Source organism: Myotis daubentonii, chromosome 12 (genome assembly GCF_963259705.1).
Source record: "Myotis daubentonii chromosome 12, mMyoDau2.1, whole genome shotgun sequence".
Classification (NCBI taxonomy): domain Eukaryota; kingdom Metazoa; phylum Chordata; class Mammalia; order Chiroptera; family Vespertilionidae; genus Myotis; species Myotis daubentonii.
In genome coordinates this window covers 38188916-38201658 of record NC_081851.1, presented here as the reverse complement: position 1 = coordinate 38201658, position 12743 = coordinate 38188916, and the positions used below count along the sequence as shown (strand labels likewise).

The window sequence follows — 12743 nt, the reverse complement described above, 5'->3', positions numbered from 1 at the left end:
ACTCCTTTGAACCTCTCTCAAATTCTACAGTCTCCAACAAAAAAAAAAGCCCTGGCCAGTTTGGCTCAATGGATGGAGTGTCTGCCTTCGGAATCAAGGGTCCCGGGTTCCATTCCGGTCAAGGGCATGTACCTTGGTTGCAGGCACATCCCCAGTGGGGGGTGTGCAGGGGGCAGCTGATCGATGTTTCTCTCTCATCGATGTTTCTGGCTCTCTATTCCTCTGCCTTCCTCTCTGTGAAATATCAATGAAATATATTTTTAAAAATAAATAAATAAATAAAGGAAAATGGTTGTTTTCCTTTCTAGATACCAACTCACTGGGCAGCAAGGAGTGGGGTTCTAGCATTTCATTTCTCTCATGCAATATAGGGATAAGCATCTGAGTAGAGAGAAATATTTTCTATAAACAACTATTCTATAAAGCAATATATTAGTCTTTGTTTTCAAAAAGAAAAGCTTCATTGTTCTCATTAGAAAAGAAACATGCTTATTAAAATTATTCTTTCAAAATAAGGCAGAAATATACAGTACTTGCTTTAAAAAAAATTATCTGTCCTTTACAATCTTCTCTTTTCATTCTCCTAGTCTCAAACCCATGTTATTTAGTCATTTAATCCTCACATTATCTCTATTTGACAAGAGCAGAAACTGAGGCTCAAGACCAAACGGCTAATAAGTGGATAGTCAGGAATTCCGGAAAAGAATTTTCAGATATGGAAGAGGTAAAGATAGTAAACTCTTGCACTTACCCTGAGAGGAGGTGGCTATGACAGAAGGTTCTTAGGAGGTACCTAAAAATAACTAAGACTGATAATGGGATTTTTAAGAAACTCTTGCTATTAACAAGGCAAAACCAAACACAAACTATAACCCAAAAGCCAGTAATGCCAGGTAGCTATCATCAATACTGCCCTCCAAGAGGCAGTGCAATTATTTTTTTTTGCATTTATTGTATTTTATTTCAATCGATTTAAAACTTATACCTAACCTTATTTTTTGAAAACTTTTAGCTTAACTTGTATGTGTAAATTTACTTTTTCTGCTGTACATTTTATGAAAGGTAAATACAGACCAAATATTTCCAATGAAAATTTAGCACATTTTTTTCTTTCAGTTTCAGCAAATTATTAAGTCTGACAAAGCAGGACTTTGTCTCTGAAAATATTCATACTCTTGCACACCAGTCCTTACCTCCCCAATTCCAAAATGATGTATCACTTTATCCTGCTAGAAAACACAGTACTGTTTTGGTCAAAATAATCATTTTTTAGACTAAGAAACTTGAAGGCAGCCCTGGCCAGTGTGTCTGTTGGTTGAGGATTGTCCATGCACCAAAAGGTCACTGGTTAGATTCCCAGTTGGGGCGCATGCCCAAGTTTCAGACTTGATCCCCAATAGGGGGAAGCAGGGGCCGGAGGCAGTCGATTGATGTTTCTCTCACACATGGATGCTTCTCTCTTTCTCTCCCTCTTTCTCTCTCTCTCTAAAAAATCAATAAAACATTTTTTTAAAAAGAAAGAAATGTGAGGGCAGGAACACCATCTTATTCATACAGATCTTCCTCTCCTTATCCCTCTATGTGGGCTCAATCTCCTGTGGAGGGCAAGCAGGAGGCAGTCGATCGATGATGTCTCTCTCTCATCGATGTTTCTCTCTCTCTCTCTCTCTCTCTCTCTCTCTCTTCTCCTTTCTTCTCTCTCTAAAAAAATCAATTTTTAAAAAGAGCAAAGGAGGAAGAACATTTAGAACAGGGGTGGGCAAACTTTTTGACTCGAGGGCCACAATGGGTTCTTAAACTGGACCGGAGGGCCGGAACAAAAGCATGGATGGAGTGTTTGTGTGAACTAATATAAATTCAAAGTAAACATCATTACATAAAAGGGTACGGTCTTTTTTTTTTTTTTTTAGTTTTATTCATTTCAAACGGCCGTATCCGGCCCGCGGCCGTAGTTTGCCCACGGCTTATTTAGAAACTATTCTTTTTTTTTTTTTTTTTTTTATTGCTTAAAGTATTACAAAGGGTATTACATATGTATCCATTTTATCCCCCCGCCCTAGACAGTCCCCTAGCCTCCCCTATCACCCAGTGTCTTATGTCCATTGGTTATGCTTATATGCATGCATACAAGTCCTTTAGTTGATCTCTTACCCCCCTACCTCCTGCCCCCCAACCCTCCCCGGCCTTCCCGCTGCAGCTCGACAATCTGTTTGAGGCAGCTCTGCCTCTGTATCTATTATTGTTCAAAAGTTTATAATGGTCTCTATTGTCCACGAATGAGTGAGATCATGTGGCATTTTTCCTTCATTGACTGGCTTATTTCACTTAGCATAATGCTCTCCAGTTCCATCCATGACGTTGCAAATGGTAAGAGTTCCTTCCTTTTTACAGCAGCATAGTATTCCATCGTGTAGATGTACCACAGGAAAATGGAACTCCCATTTGACCCTGTGATCCCACTTCTAGGAATATATCCCAAGAAACCAGAAACACCAATCAGAAAGGATATATGCACCCCTATGTTCATAGCAGCACAATTCACCATAGCTAAGATCTGGAAACAGCCTAAGTGCCCATCAGTAGATGAATGGATTAGAAACTATTCTAATTGTAGCAGAGGAAGTAGTGTGAAGTGTTCAATTGCTGAATGTATTATTTTCAAGGTACAGCTGACAGGACCTGCTGGTGTACTGGATGAAGAGAGTAAGAGAAAAAAACAAGTCAAGGGAGAGGTCACCATACATTCAATACAACTGAAACTGAGATGGGGATGAATTGCCAGAGATAGAGGTTTGAGAGGAGAAGTTCCAGAGTCCATTTTTTAAATATGTTAAATACAAGAAGCTATCAGATACCCAAGTGGAGGTATCCAGTAGGCACTAGGATATAAAAGCCTTGAGTTCAGGGGAAGACATTCAAGCTAGTAACATACACTTGAGAATTGTCAGGGTATAAATAGTATTTAGTCTTGAAATAAAGCACCTAGGAAATGAGCATAGACAGAGAAGGAATCCAAGGACTGATCTGAGTACTCCATCATTGGAGGCTGAAGAGTGAAGGATTGGGGTGGAGAGGGAGGTTGAAAAGGAGGAAGGATGGACGGTAAGGTAGGAGGAAAACCTCGGAGTGGCATCCTGGAAGCCAAGTGAAACTAGTGTGCAAGGAGGGAGTGTCAAATGCTACTCAGAGGTCAAGAAAGAAGACAACTGAGAAATGATTACCGAATGATCTATGTGTTATTTTCTAAGCATGTTCTTCCCTACCACACAATATCACTTATCTTTTAATCCAAGGAAAATCCCAGTATTAGCCTATGAATACACATAAGGTTTCTGTTTAATGCAGATATATCCGTGTCTCATAAAAAAAAATCAATGCTCTTAATCTGGACACAGCATATTTTACAGTGAATAATGTTGAACAAATGCTTTGTCTGGTTCAAGTAATTGTCTCTCTGAAACAAGGTCCCCAACTACATCTTGCTTGTGCTCAGGAGGCGAAATCAGATAATTCAGCTATTTAAAAGTATTTATTTTGTTCTGCCACAAAGTAGCAATTACTCTTCAACTCATTTCCCTGTTCCTTAATTCAAACATCCTAGCCAAGACCCTAAATTTCCACATACTCCTTTAAAAACAAAGCAGAACACAATCAAATTCAAAACTTGGATGAGAAAGAGATATGTTGTGCCCTCACCTTCTTCCTTTTACTGCACAGAAGGTTAACAATCATCTGCTAACTCAAAAGCTGTGATTTACATTTTGTCCTTACACTAAGACAGGAAATAAAATTTCTGGTGTCTTAATCTTAAAAAAGAATTACTGCTACAAAATAAGGACTTTAACTCTGTGCTCTACCAAGTAAAGTCTCAATAATCTACATTTCTGAAGCAGAACAATCATCACCAATAACTGGATCATGCAAACATCGTTCATGCCTTCCTAAAATGGCTATAACTTCTGAAGGAGCTCTGCCTGTAATACCCTTCCCTGCCCTCCACCTTGCAATTTGCCAACTTGGGACTCAGCCTGAATGTTAACTTCTCTAGGCAGCCTAGATCCCTGGGTCCCCTCCAAAACTGCATCAAGGTTCCTCGCTGAGCCCAGAGCACCCTCTGCTTACTCATATCCTAACACTTTAACACTCTGAACTGTAAATCTACTGACTAGTCTATCTCCCTCTCCAGACCATAAACATCTTGAAGGCAAGCACAGGATCTCATTCATTTGAATATCCTTAGTGTTTGGGATATATCAAACGATCAGTGTTTATTGAATGAATAAAATGAAATTTGACCTGGAATACCTTATGTTGATTTTGTAGCACATTTTTCCTTAATAAACTAATTGAATTGATGCTGATATTAAAATTACTGGCACCTAATCACATCCTCAGCTGATAGCAAAAACAAAAATATTTTCCCCACCTAATACTGGAAATAAAAAATTAAAAGAGATTTCCTGCTCAAGATCAGCTCAAGAAGGAGTTATTATACCAGCTGCTCTTCCTGGTTCAAGACAGCAGCCTATGCTTCCTACAATACAGGAGGGGCTAATGGATCTCTGGATTGTTCTTGTCACCTCCCTTCCACCAATCCTGTATTCTCCTCTTTTCTGCCCTATTATTTTCTCTTTCCTTTTCTTACCTTCCTTTCCTTTCTCACTTTTGATACTTAGCATTTGCTAATTATCTGTTCTCATTTCCCCTTGAACTTTTTTCTGTACTCCCTTCTCCATGTCTTATTTCAGAGTGACCCTGGAGAATCCATGGGCATTGCTTTGCCCAACTGGGAGAACTTAGGCCAGGATGTTGCTGTATCTCCTCATCACTTCTGTAAGGCACACCAACATATCTCTTCTGTTTCTGAGGAAACAAGTACCGACCCTATAACAGCAATGCAGGGTCACCAGCAAATAAAGTCAAATTGTTACTATCCACACAAAGTGGGAATGACGTTTCTAGGCTGCACTCTGAAAGTAATGAGAGAAAAAGACTCTTAACTTACGATAATTTTAAATAAAAGAGAAATGGAAAGCTAAGTGTGAAAAGGGAAGAGAAAAAGAAACCATGTAACCATGTTTTTTTAAAAAAAAATGCTGGTGTGTTGGTAGGGCAAACTGAAAAAGCTGCAGTATACTTACTGGGCCAGGTAGTTCAGGAAAAAAATGTAATCCCTGCCCCCTGGGAATCCAAGAGTCTTACTGAGTAGGAATCATGCCCACCACTCCCCAAATCCATAAATGTAAACATTAGAAAATAAGAAGGAAGAGATTCTCTTAAACCAAAGGAGTCAGAAACCTAACATAAGTGGATTGGATGTTCTGAAACAGAAAAATAAAGACTGAATGGAAAGCTTTCCGAGTTTAAAATAGAGGTAGTCCATGTATCAAAGTCAGTGTCACAAACATGAGAAGCAAAGGAAAGGAACAATCCACAACTAGGAGTCAAGAGGCTCAGCTCAGGTCCTACTAAGCTGTGTAAACTCGAGCAGGTCACTTCACTACTCTGATCCAGAAATGGATCTTCCATAAAATAGGTAGAATAATATCTTCCTGGAAACATTGCCTGTGATGATTAAATAAATAATGTGATATCACTTTAGTCAATGTGAGGTAAGAGGAAGCAAAAATCCTTCCTCTGAATGGAGTATAAATCCTGTGGTTCAATTTCCAGAGTCTAAGCCTGATTCACCTGCCCAGCCTCATTAAACCCCTTAACCAACCTGCAGTCACTTAAGTGGGAGGAGAAGAGTCCTGTGTGAGGCTCCAGAGGTGGGGTGGTGACTAGTCAGTTGCTCCATTATCTCAGTGGCTTCATCTGTAAAGTGGGTGGTGTCTGAAGAAGTGAATAGTCCAGCGCCCTTTTTGCCAGATCTCAGGATCACCAGAGGTACCTGTGGCCCGTACAGCACATTATCAATACCAAAACATATTACAACTTAATAAACAGCCAAATGTAGGCTATTCTTGGGAGGAGGTATAAGACTCTGGAGGAAGTGGGCAGATTAAGAACTAGTAAAGTGAGGAGGTAGATAGAGTCCTGAAGGTAAGAAATTAAGAGAATATTTCAAGCATAAAAGACTTAAGATAGGCAGTCTTGTGAATAAAGACCCAATGGATAAAATTTTCTTTGGGGAAAATAAATAGGTGGCAGATGAATCATGATTAGTTCTTTTTTTTTTTTTTTAAATATATCTTATTGATTTTTTACAGAGAGGAAGGGAGAGAGATAGAGAGTTAGAAACATCGATGAGAGAGAAACATCGATCAGCTGCCTCCTGCACATCTCCTACTGGGGATATGCCCGCAACCCAGGTACATGCCCTTGACCGGAATCGAACCTGGGACCTCTCAGTCCGCAGGCCGACGCTCCATCCACTGAGCCAAACCGGTTTCGGCATGATTAGTTCTTGATTATATGTATTTTAGTCCTTTTGTTGTCTCTTAAGTTTTTAACATTTACTAATATTTTTAATTCCCTAATCAACTATCTCCCTACAACAGTGATGGCGAACCTACGACACGTGTGTCAGAGGTGACACGTGAACTCATTTTTTTGGTTGATTTTTCTTTGTTAAATGGCATTTAAATATATAAAATAAATGTCAAAAATATAAATCTTTGTTTTACTATGGCTGCAAATATCAAAAAATTTCTATATGTGACACGGCACCAGAGTTAAGTTAGGGTTTTTCAAAATGCTGACACGCCGAGCTCAAAAGGTTCGCCATCACTGCCCTACAAGATAAGGCCCTCTATAGAGAACAGTATAGGAGTTACGCATTCAGGCTCTGGGCCCAGATTGCCTCGCTTGAAATCCTTGCTTTACTAGCTATGTGACCTTAGACGAAATCCTTCAGCTCTCTGTACCTCTGTGAAAAGGAAGTAACATCACTCCCACCTCAGGATGGAACCCTGCGTAGGCACCCATTTGTTGCTGGGCCCACAAGCTATTTATTACAATGAACTCAGGAGGTTTTGTGGGAATTATATATATACATTAATCATACCGGTAACACCTAATAACGGGTTTCCATCACTTTAGTTTTGATGTGCCCCTATTTTTTTATTTTTAATCCTCACCCGAGGATATTTTTCCACTGATTTTTTAGAGAGAATGGGAGAGGGAAAGACAGAAAGAAATACTGATGTGAGAGAAACACGTTGATTGGTTGTCTCCTGCACTTGCCCTGACCAGGACCCCAGCTGGGGAGGAGCCTGCAACCTAGGTATATGCCCTTGATTGGAACTGAACCCGGGACCCTTCAGTCCGTAAGCTGACACTCTATCCACTGAGCCAAACAGGTGAGGGCTACTAGCACGTACCCCTATTTTTAACATAAAGGCAAAAATAAAAATCACCAGAGTAGCCCTGACCAGTGTGCTCAGTGGTTGGAGCATCAGCCTGAGCACCGAGGGGTTGGGGTTGGCTCCCTGCCCTGATTGGAGTCAGTGTGTCTCTCACACGGATGTCTCTCTCTCCCTTTCCCTCTTCCTCTCTCCCTCCCTCTGAAAATGCAATGGAAAAAATATCCTCTGGTGAGGGTTAACAAAACCAACAAAAACCACCAGGCAGTGTGGCTCAGTGGTTCAGACTCCAGTCAGGACACATGCCGGGGTGGAGGGGCTTGATCCCAGTACCGGGCATGCAGGAGGCAGCCGACAGATGATGTCTCTCTCCCTTCCTCTCTCTCTAAACGTCAGTAAAACACATTTTTAAAAAATTACCCGGATATATTGCATGTCGTGAAGGATACGTACCATTTTACAAAAACGCTGTTTCTGTTATATACATGGTCCCTAGGTGTCTGTGATTATGTCAAACGTATTCCTCACAGCGGTGTGCTTCTGAAAAGTGGGGAGCTCTGAATTCACACCCCATGGAGCTTCCACGGGCAGAGCGAGCCTGGGCGCCATTCCCCTGCCGCCGCCGCCACGCACCCGCCGAGCAGGGGTCCGCAGGGCCGCGCCGGGCCAGGGGAGCGCGCCCCGCACTGCACTCCAGAGGCTGGCGACGGGCTGCGTGAGGGGAAGCAGAGGCCGCGCGCTCCGAGCCGGGCGCCCACGCGCGGAGCCGGCTGCGGCACAGGTGGGGCCGGCCCCGGGTTATTTACGACCCTGCGCGGAGGCGCCACCGACGGCACTGTCTCCAACTGTCATGCTCTGTCAATATTTGCGGAGAAACGGGGGCCTGGCGCCGGTGTGCAACTGTCTTTACCGGGTTGGGGTGGGGCAGGCGGAGTCACAGCCACTGGAGCCGAAGGAAGCGAGTGAGTCAGAGAGAAACTGCGGCTCCCTGGAGCCGGGCGGACGCCGAGGCCCGGGGAGGCCGGACTCACGGCTGCCGAGCCTCCCTCCGTGCGGCTGAGTCACCCCCTCCCGGCCTCCCCCGGCACCTCGTCCAAAGCCACCCGGAACCACGGGAACCCCCAAACGCGTGCAAACAGGGGGGCAACTCCCCACCAAAAGGTCACCTGCGGGGATCCCTTTAAACAAGCCCACCTGGACGTTCAACGAGCGCTTGAATTCTGAAATTCTAATGTACAGAAACACGTGGAGATGTGCTCACCCAGAAGGAAATAAGGTGGTCTGGGTTCCATCCTGGACCCTGTGACCTTGAGTTAGCCACGTCACCTCCCTGTGCCAGAGGGAGTTCATCCGCTAAAAGAGAGAGAACGATCGTACCACCTACCTCGGAGGATCAGGGTAAATGAGATGCTGGCAGTAAAATGCCTCGCACAGACCGAGCACTGGCCCAGGCACAGTAAATGCCTGTCCTTGTACTAAGCGTGACCACCAGGGGCAACGGAGGGTCACTGTCCGACTCGCCGGCGGGAAAAGCCACCGGCCGCCCGGCCGCCCCGGGGACACGGTGTTTCACGGACCGACGAGGCCATTCCCCGGCCTCCCCTCGGCGGCGGGGGCCGGGGGGCAGCCGTGCCCGCCCCGCTCCCTAAGGCAGCGACCCCCAATGCTTTGTTACTGGGGCTCCCGTGACCCAGGGGCCCAGCCCCCACTGAGACTGAATTTAAACTGAGCGGCAGCCTCGGTTTCATGCCTACATTTTAGTTCCAATTCCCGGTTCCAAATAACGAGAGAACGGCATTAAAGGTCGCCCCCCGCCCCGCCCGCCCCGGTGTGGACCACCCTGTGGGGGCGTCGGGGGGGTCAGAGAGCTCGCGGAGCGGGGCAGGCGCCACCACAGGCGCAGAGGGTGGGAGGAGGGCGACGGGGGCGCGTTCGAGAGCTTTCGCGCGAACCCCAATTTCTCGTTGGCGACGAATCCGGACCACGTGCGGCCATTTTGTGTGGAGGAAAAATGGCGGCCACCCCCGTGGGGATGGAGGGCGGGGGGGGGGGGGCAGAGAGTCAGCCGTTAGCCGCCTTCCCTGAGGGACCCTGAGGCACTTTGCGCCCACAGCCTTTCCTGCCTGGCTTGGCTGAAGGGAAGGGCCAGGGGCCGAAACCATGACGGGCGCCCCGCAGCCACAGCCGCCTTGCTTCGGCGGAAGGAACGTGCTGCAGCGCCTGCGGCAGGAAAAGCCGCCCAAGATGGCGGCCAGCGGGGGCCGCCCCCGGAAAGCGCGGGGCGCGGCGGCTGCACCAAGCGGGGCAAGGGCGGCCTGGCCGCAGCGGGAGCCTAAGCCGTGCGGGGAAAGCCGCAGGAGCGCCCCCAAAGCACTGCTCGGCACCCCCAAGAGGCACACCATTGTCTTAAACAGCTGAGGGGGCTGCCACAACTAAAGCGCCACCCGGGCGGGAGGTGGGGTTTCTGCGGGCTTAACCGAAAGAACTTGCAAAATGCAAACAAAGCATTATGTAAATGGACGCCATGCTTTCAGGGCCACGTTTCTAGCACTTCCCAGAAACCACGAACAGCGCCGCAACTTGGGCGGCGGCCGGGGGTGGGTTTCGGTCTTTCTCCTCACCGGCCACAGGGCCGTGGCCTAAGCCGGGGTGGCGGCTGGCGCCCGGCGCCCGGCGCCCAGACGCCGGGGACGAAGGAGTCCCACGTGCCCGCCCGCGCGCCCGCCCCAAGCCTCGCCTCGCCTCCCCTCCCCCCCGGAAGGCCGCGCGGCCCCTCCCGTCCCCCCCACACCTTCGCGCAGGCGCCGTGGACGCCTCACGCGCCCGTTTTAAATCCGCGGCGTCCCCGCTGCCGCCTGCAGTCACCGCCAGGCCTGCCCTCCGTTACTCCTGGCCCAAACGCGTTTTGCAGGGCGGCAAAATAATGTGTCCCCCCCATCCACAACACTAACATTTCCAGACCTCTGCCGGTGCCACCAGGGTTAACAAAATAAATATTTTGTTTTAAAAATTTGCCGGACTCAGAGTGTCTGCCCATCGGAGCTTTATAGTCAAGGCTAGGTTGTTAAAGGATTTTTGTAAAACTACCATCTGCAGGTTGGCGCAATCTTGTGACCTAAAAAAGACGGGTCCTCATTTTTTTTTCAAGGGGTCCTGCGCAGCAAGCACTTCCGGGGTCAGAGGGTACGCGAGGTTGAAAGCGGGCTTCCCGCCCCGCCCAGACCGCCGAGGCTGCCGCCGGAGTCGCCACCGCCGCGCCCTCGCCCACCCGCCTGCCCGCCGCTCCCGGCCCCGCTCGCCCCCTCCGCCGCCGCCGCTCGCCCCTGCGACGACGCCGCGGCCTCCCGCCCGCGCCCGCTCGCTCCCGCGGCCCTCGCTCGCCTCGCGCCGGCAGTTTTGGGCCTACACCTCCCCTCCCCCCCCGCCAGCCACCAAAGACTTGACCACGTAACGAGCCCAACTCCCCCGAACGCCGCCCGCCGCTCGCCATGGATGCCGGTGTGACTGAAAGTGGACTAAATGTGACTCTCACCATTCGGCTGCTTATGCACGGAAAGGAAGTGGGCAGCATCATCGGGAAGAAAGGGGAGTCGGTTAAGAGGATCCGCGAGGAGAGTGGCGCGCGGATCAACATCTCGGAGGGGAATTGCCCGGAGAGAATCATCACTCTGACCGGCCCCACCAATGCCATCTTTAAGGCCTTCGCTATGATCATCGATAAGCTGGAGGAAGATATCAACAGCTCCATGACCAACAGCACGGCGGCCAGCCGGCCCCCGGTCACCCTGCGGCTGGTGGTGCCGGCCACCCAGTGCGGCTCCCTGATTGGGAAAGGCGGCTGTAAGATCAAAGAGATCCGCGAGAGCACCGGGGCCCAGGTCCAGGTGGCGGGGGATATGCTGCCCAACTCCACCGAGCGGGCCATCACCATCGCTGGCGTGCCGCAGTCCGTCACCGAGTGTGTCAAGCAGATCTGCCTGGTCATGCTGGAGACGCTCTCCCAGTCTCCGCAAGGGAGAGTCATGACCATTCCGTACCAGCCCATGCCGGCCAGCTCTCCGGTCATCTGCGCGGGCGGCCAAGATCGGTGCAGCGACGCTGCGGGCTACCCGCACGCCACCCATGACCTGGAGGGACCACCGCTAGACGCCTACTCGATTCAAGGACAACACACCATTTCTCCGCTCGATCTGGCCAAGCTGAACCAGGTGGCAAGACAGCAGTCCCACTTTGCCATGATGCACGGCGGGACCGGATTCGCCGGAATTGACTCCAGCTCTCCGGAGGTGAAAGGCTATTGGGCAAGTTTGGATGCATCTACTCAAACCACCCATGAACTCACCATTCCAAATAACTTAATTGGCTGCATCATCGGGCGCCAGGGCGCCAACATTAATGAGATCCGCCAGATGTCCGGGGCCCAGATCAAAATTGCCAACCCAGTGGAAGGCTCCTCTGGTAGGCAGGTCACTATCACTGGTTCTGCTGCCAGTATTAGTCTGGCCCAATATCTAATCAATGCCAGGCTTTCCTCTGAGAAGGGCATGGGGTGCAGCTAGAACGGTGTAGGTCCACTCGTAACCTCTTTCTGCTGTTTTTCCCATGATCCAAATGTGTAATTTCTGGTCAGTGATTCCAGGTTTTAAATAATTTGTAAGTGTTCAGTTTCTACACAACTTTATCATCCGCTAAGAATTTAAAAATCACATTCTCTGTTCAGCTGTTAATGCTGGGATCCATATTTAGTTTTATAAGCTTTTCCCTGTTTTTAGTTTTGTTTTTGGGTTTTTGGCTCATGAATTTTATTTCTGTTTGTCAAAAAGAAATGTAAGAGTGGAATGTTAAGAAATTTCAGTTTAGTTCTGTAATGTCAAGAATTTAAAAATTAAAAAGTGGATTGGTTAAAAAAAATGCTTCATATTTGAAAAAGCTGGGAACTGCGATCTTAAACTCTTTGTTGGTGCATTTTTTTCCCCCTTCCCTTTTAGTGTTAGGCATTTGCAGGGAGAAACGTGGGCCCGACCTCGGTATTCTCTCAAGCCCTTTGCATCTCCTCGGTAAGATTCCATTTCCTCTCCCTCCCAACAAAGGAACACTGCAGGTTGGGCCTGCTTTGGGGTATTTGCAGAGACATAGGGTCTCGCTGGGAGAGTAACATCCCTCCTTCCACCCAAGTTCCAGAGAGGCCTCTGCCCATTTCTCTGATAGAAAACGTGCTTTCTCGGATGGAAAAGTATGCCCACTCGTTAGGACCTCTGAATGGCCCTGTGTCCTGGCCTAACCAGCCCCCATCCCCACCCCCAATCTCACTGGAAAACTCAGCCAGGAACAAAAAAATGTTCTGAGGTGGGAGGAGCCCCAGGGGACCCGGAGAGGGGGGGCTGGGGAGGAAGGGAGAGGCTGCGGTGGGGGGAAGGGAAGGGAAGGGAAGGGGGC

General features: G+C 48.3%; 1 protein-coding gene and 1 long non-coding RNA gene across 5 annotated transcripts in view; one reads left to right on the top strand and one right to left on the bottom strand.

The window, feature by feature from the left end:
• LOC132213253 (uncharacterized) overlaps positions 1-8823 on the bottom strand; it is a 34121-nt gene extending 25298 nt beyond the window's left edge. For 3 of the 4 annotated variants that reach the window (XR_009447930.1, XR_009447928.1, XR_009447927.1), the window contains exons 1-2: positions 8692-8823; positions 5723-5893 (exon numbers count right to left, since the gene is read on the bottom strand). This is a non-coding gene — a long non-coding RNA (uncharacterized LOC132213253). The other variant, XR_009447929.1, reaches the window with a different exon arrangement.
• A 1684-nt stretch (positions 8824-10507) lies between these two features.
• Positions 10508-12218, top strand: PCBP1 (poly(rC) binding protein 1). Its single transcript, XM_059659537.1, has one exon. The coding sequence runs from the start codon at positions 10796-10798 to the stop codon at positions 11864-11866; it is 1071 nt and encodes a 356-aa protein (XP_059515520.1). The 5' UTR covers positions 10508-10795; the 3' UTR covers positions 11867-12218.
• The last annotated feature ends 525 nt before the right edge of the window (positions 12219-12743 follow it).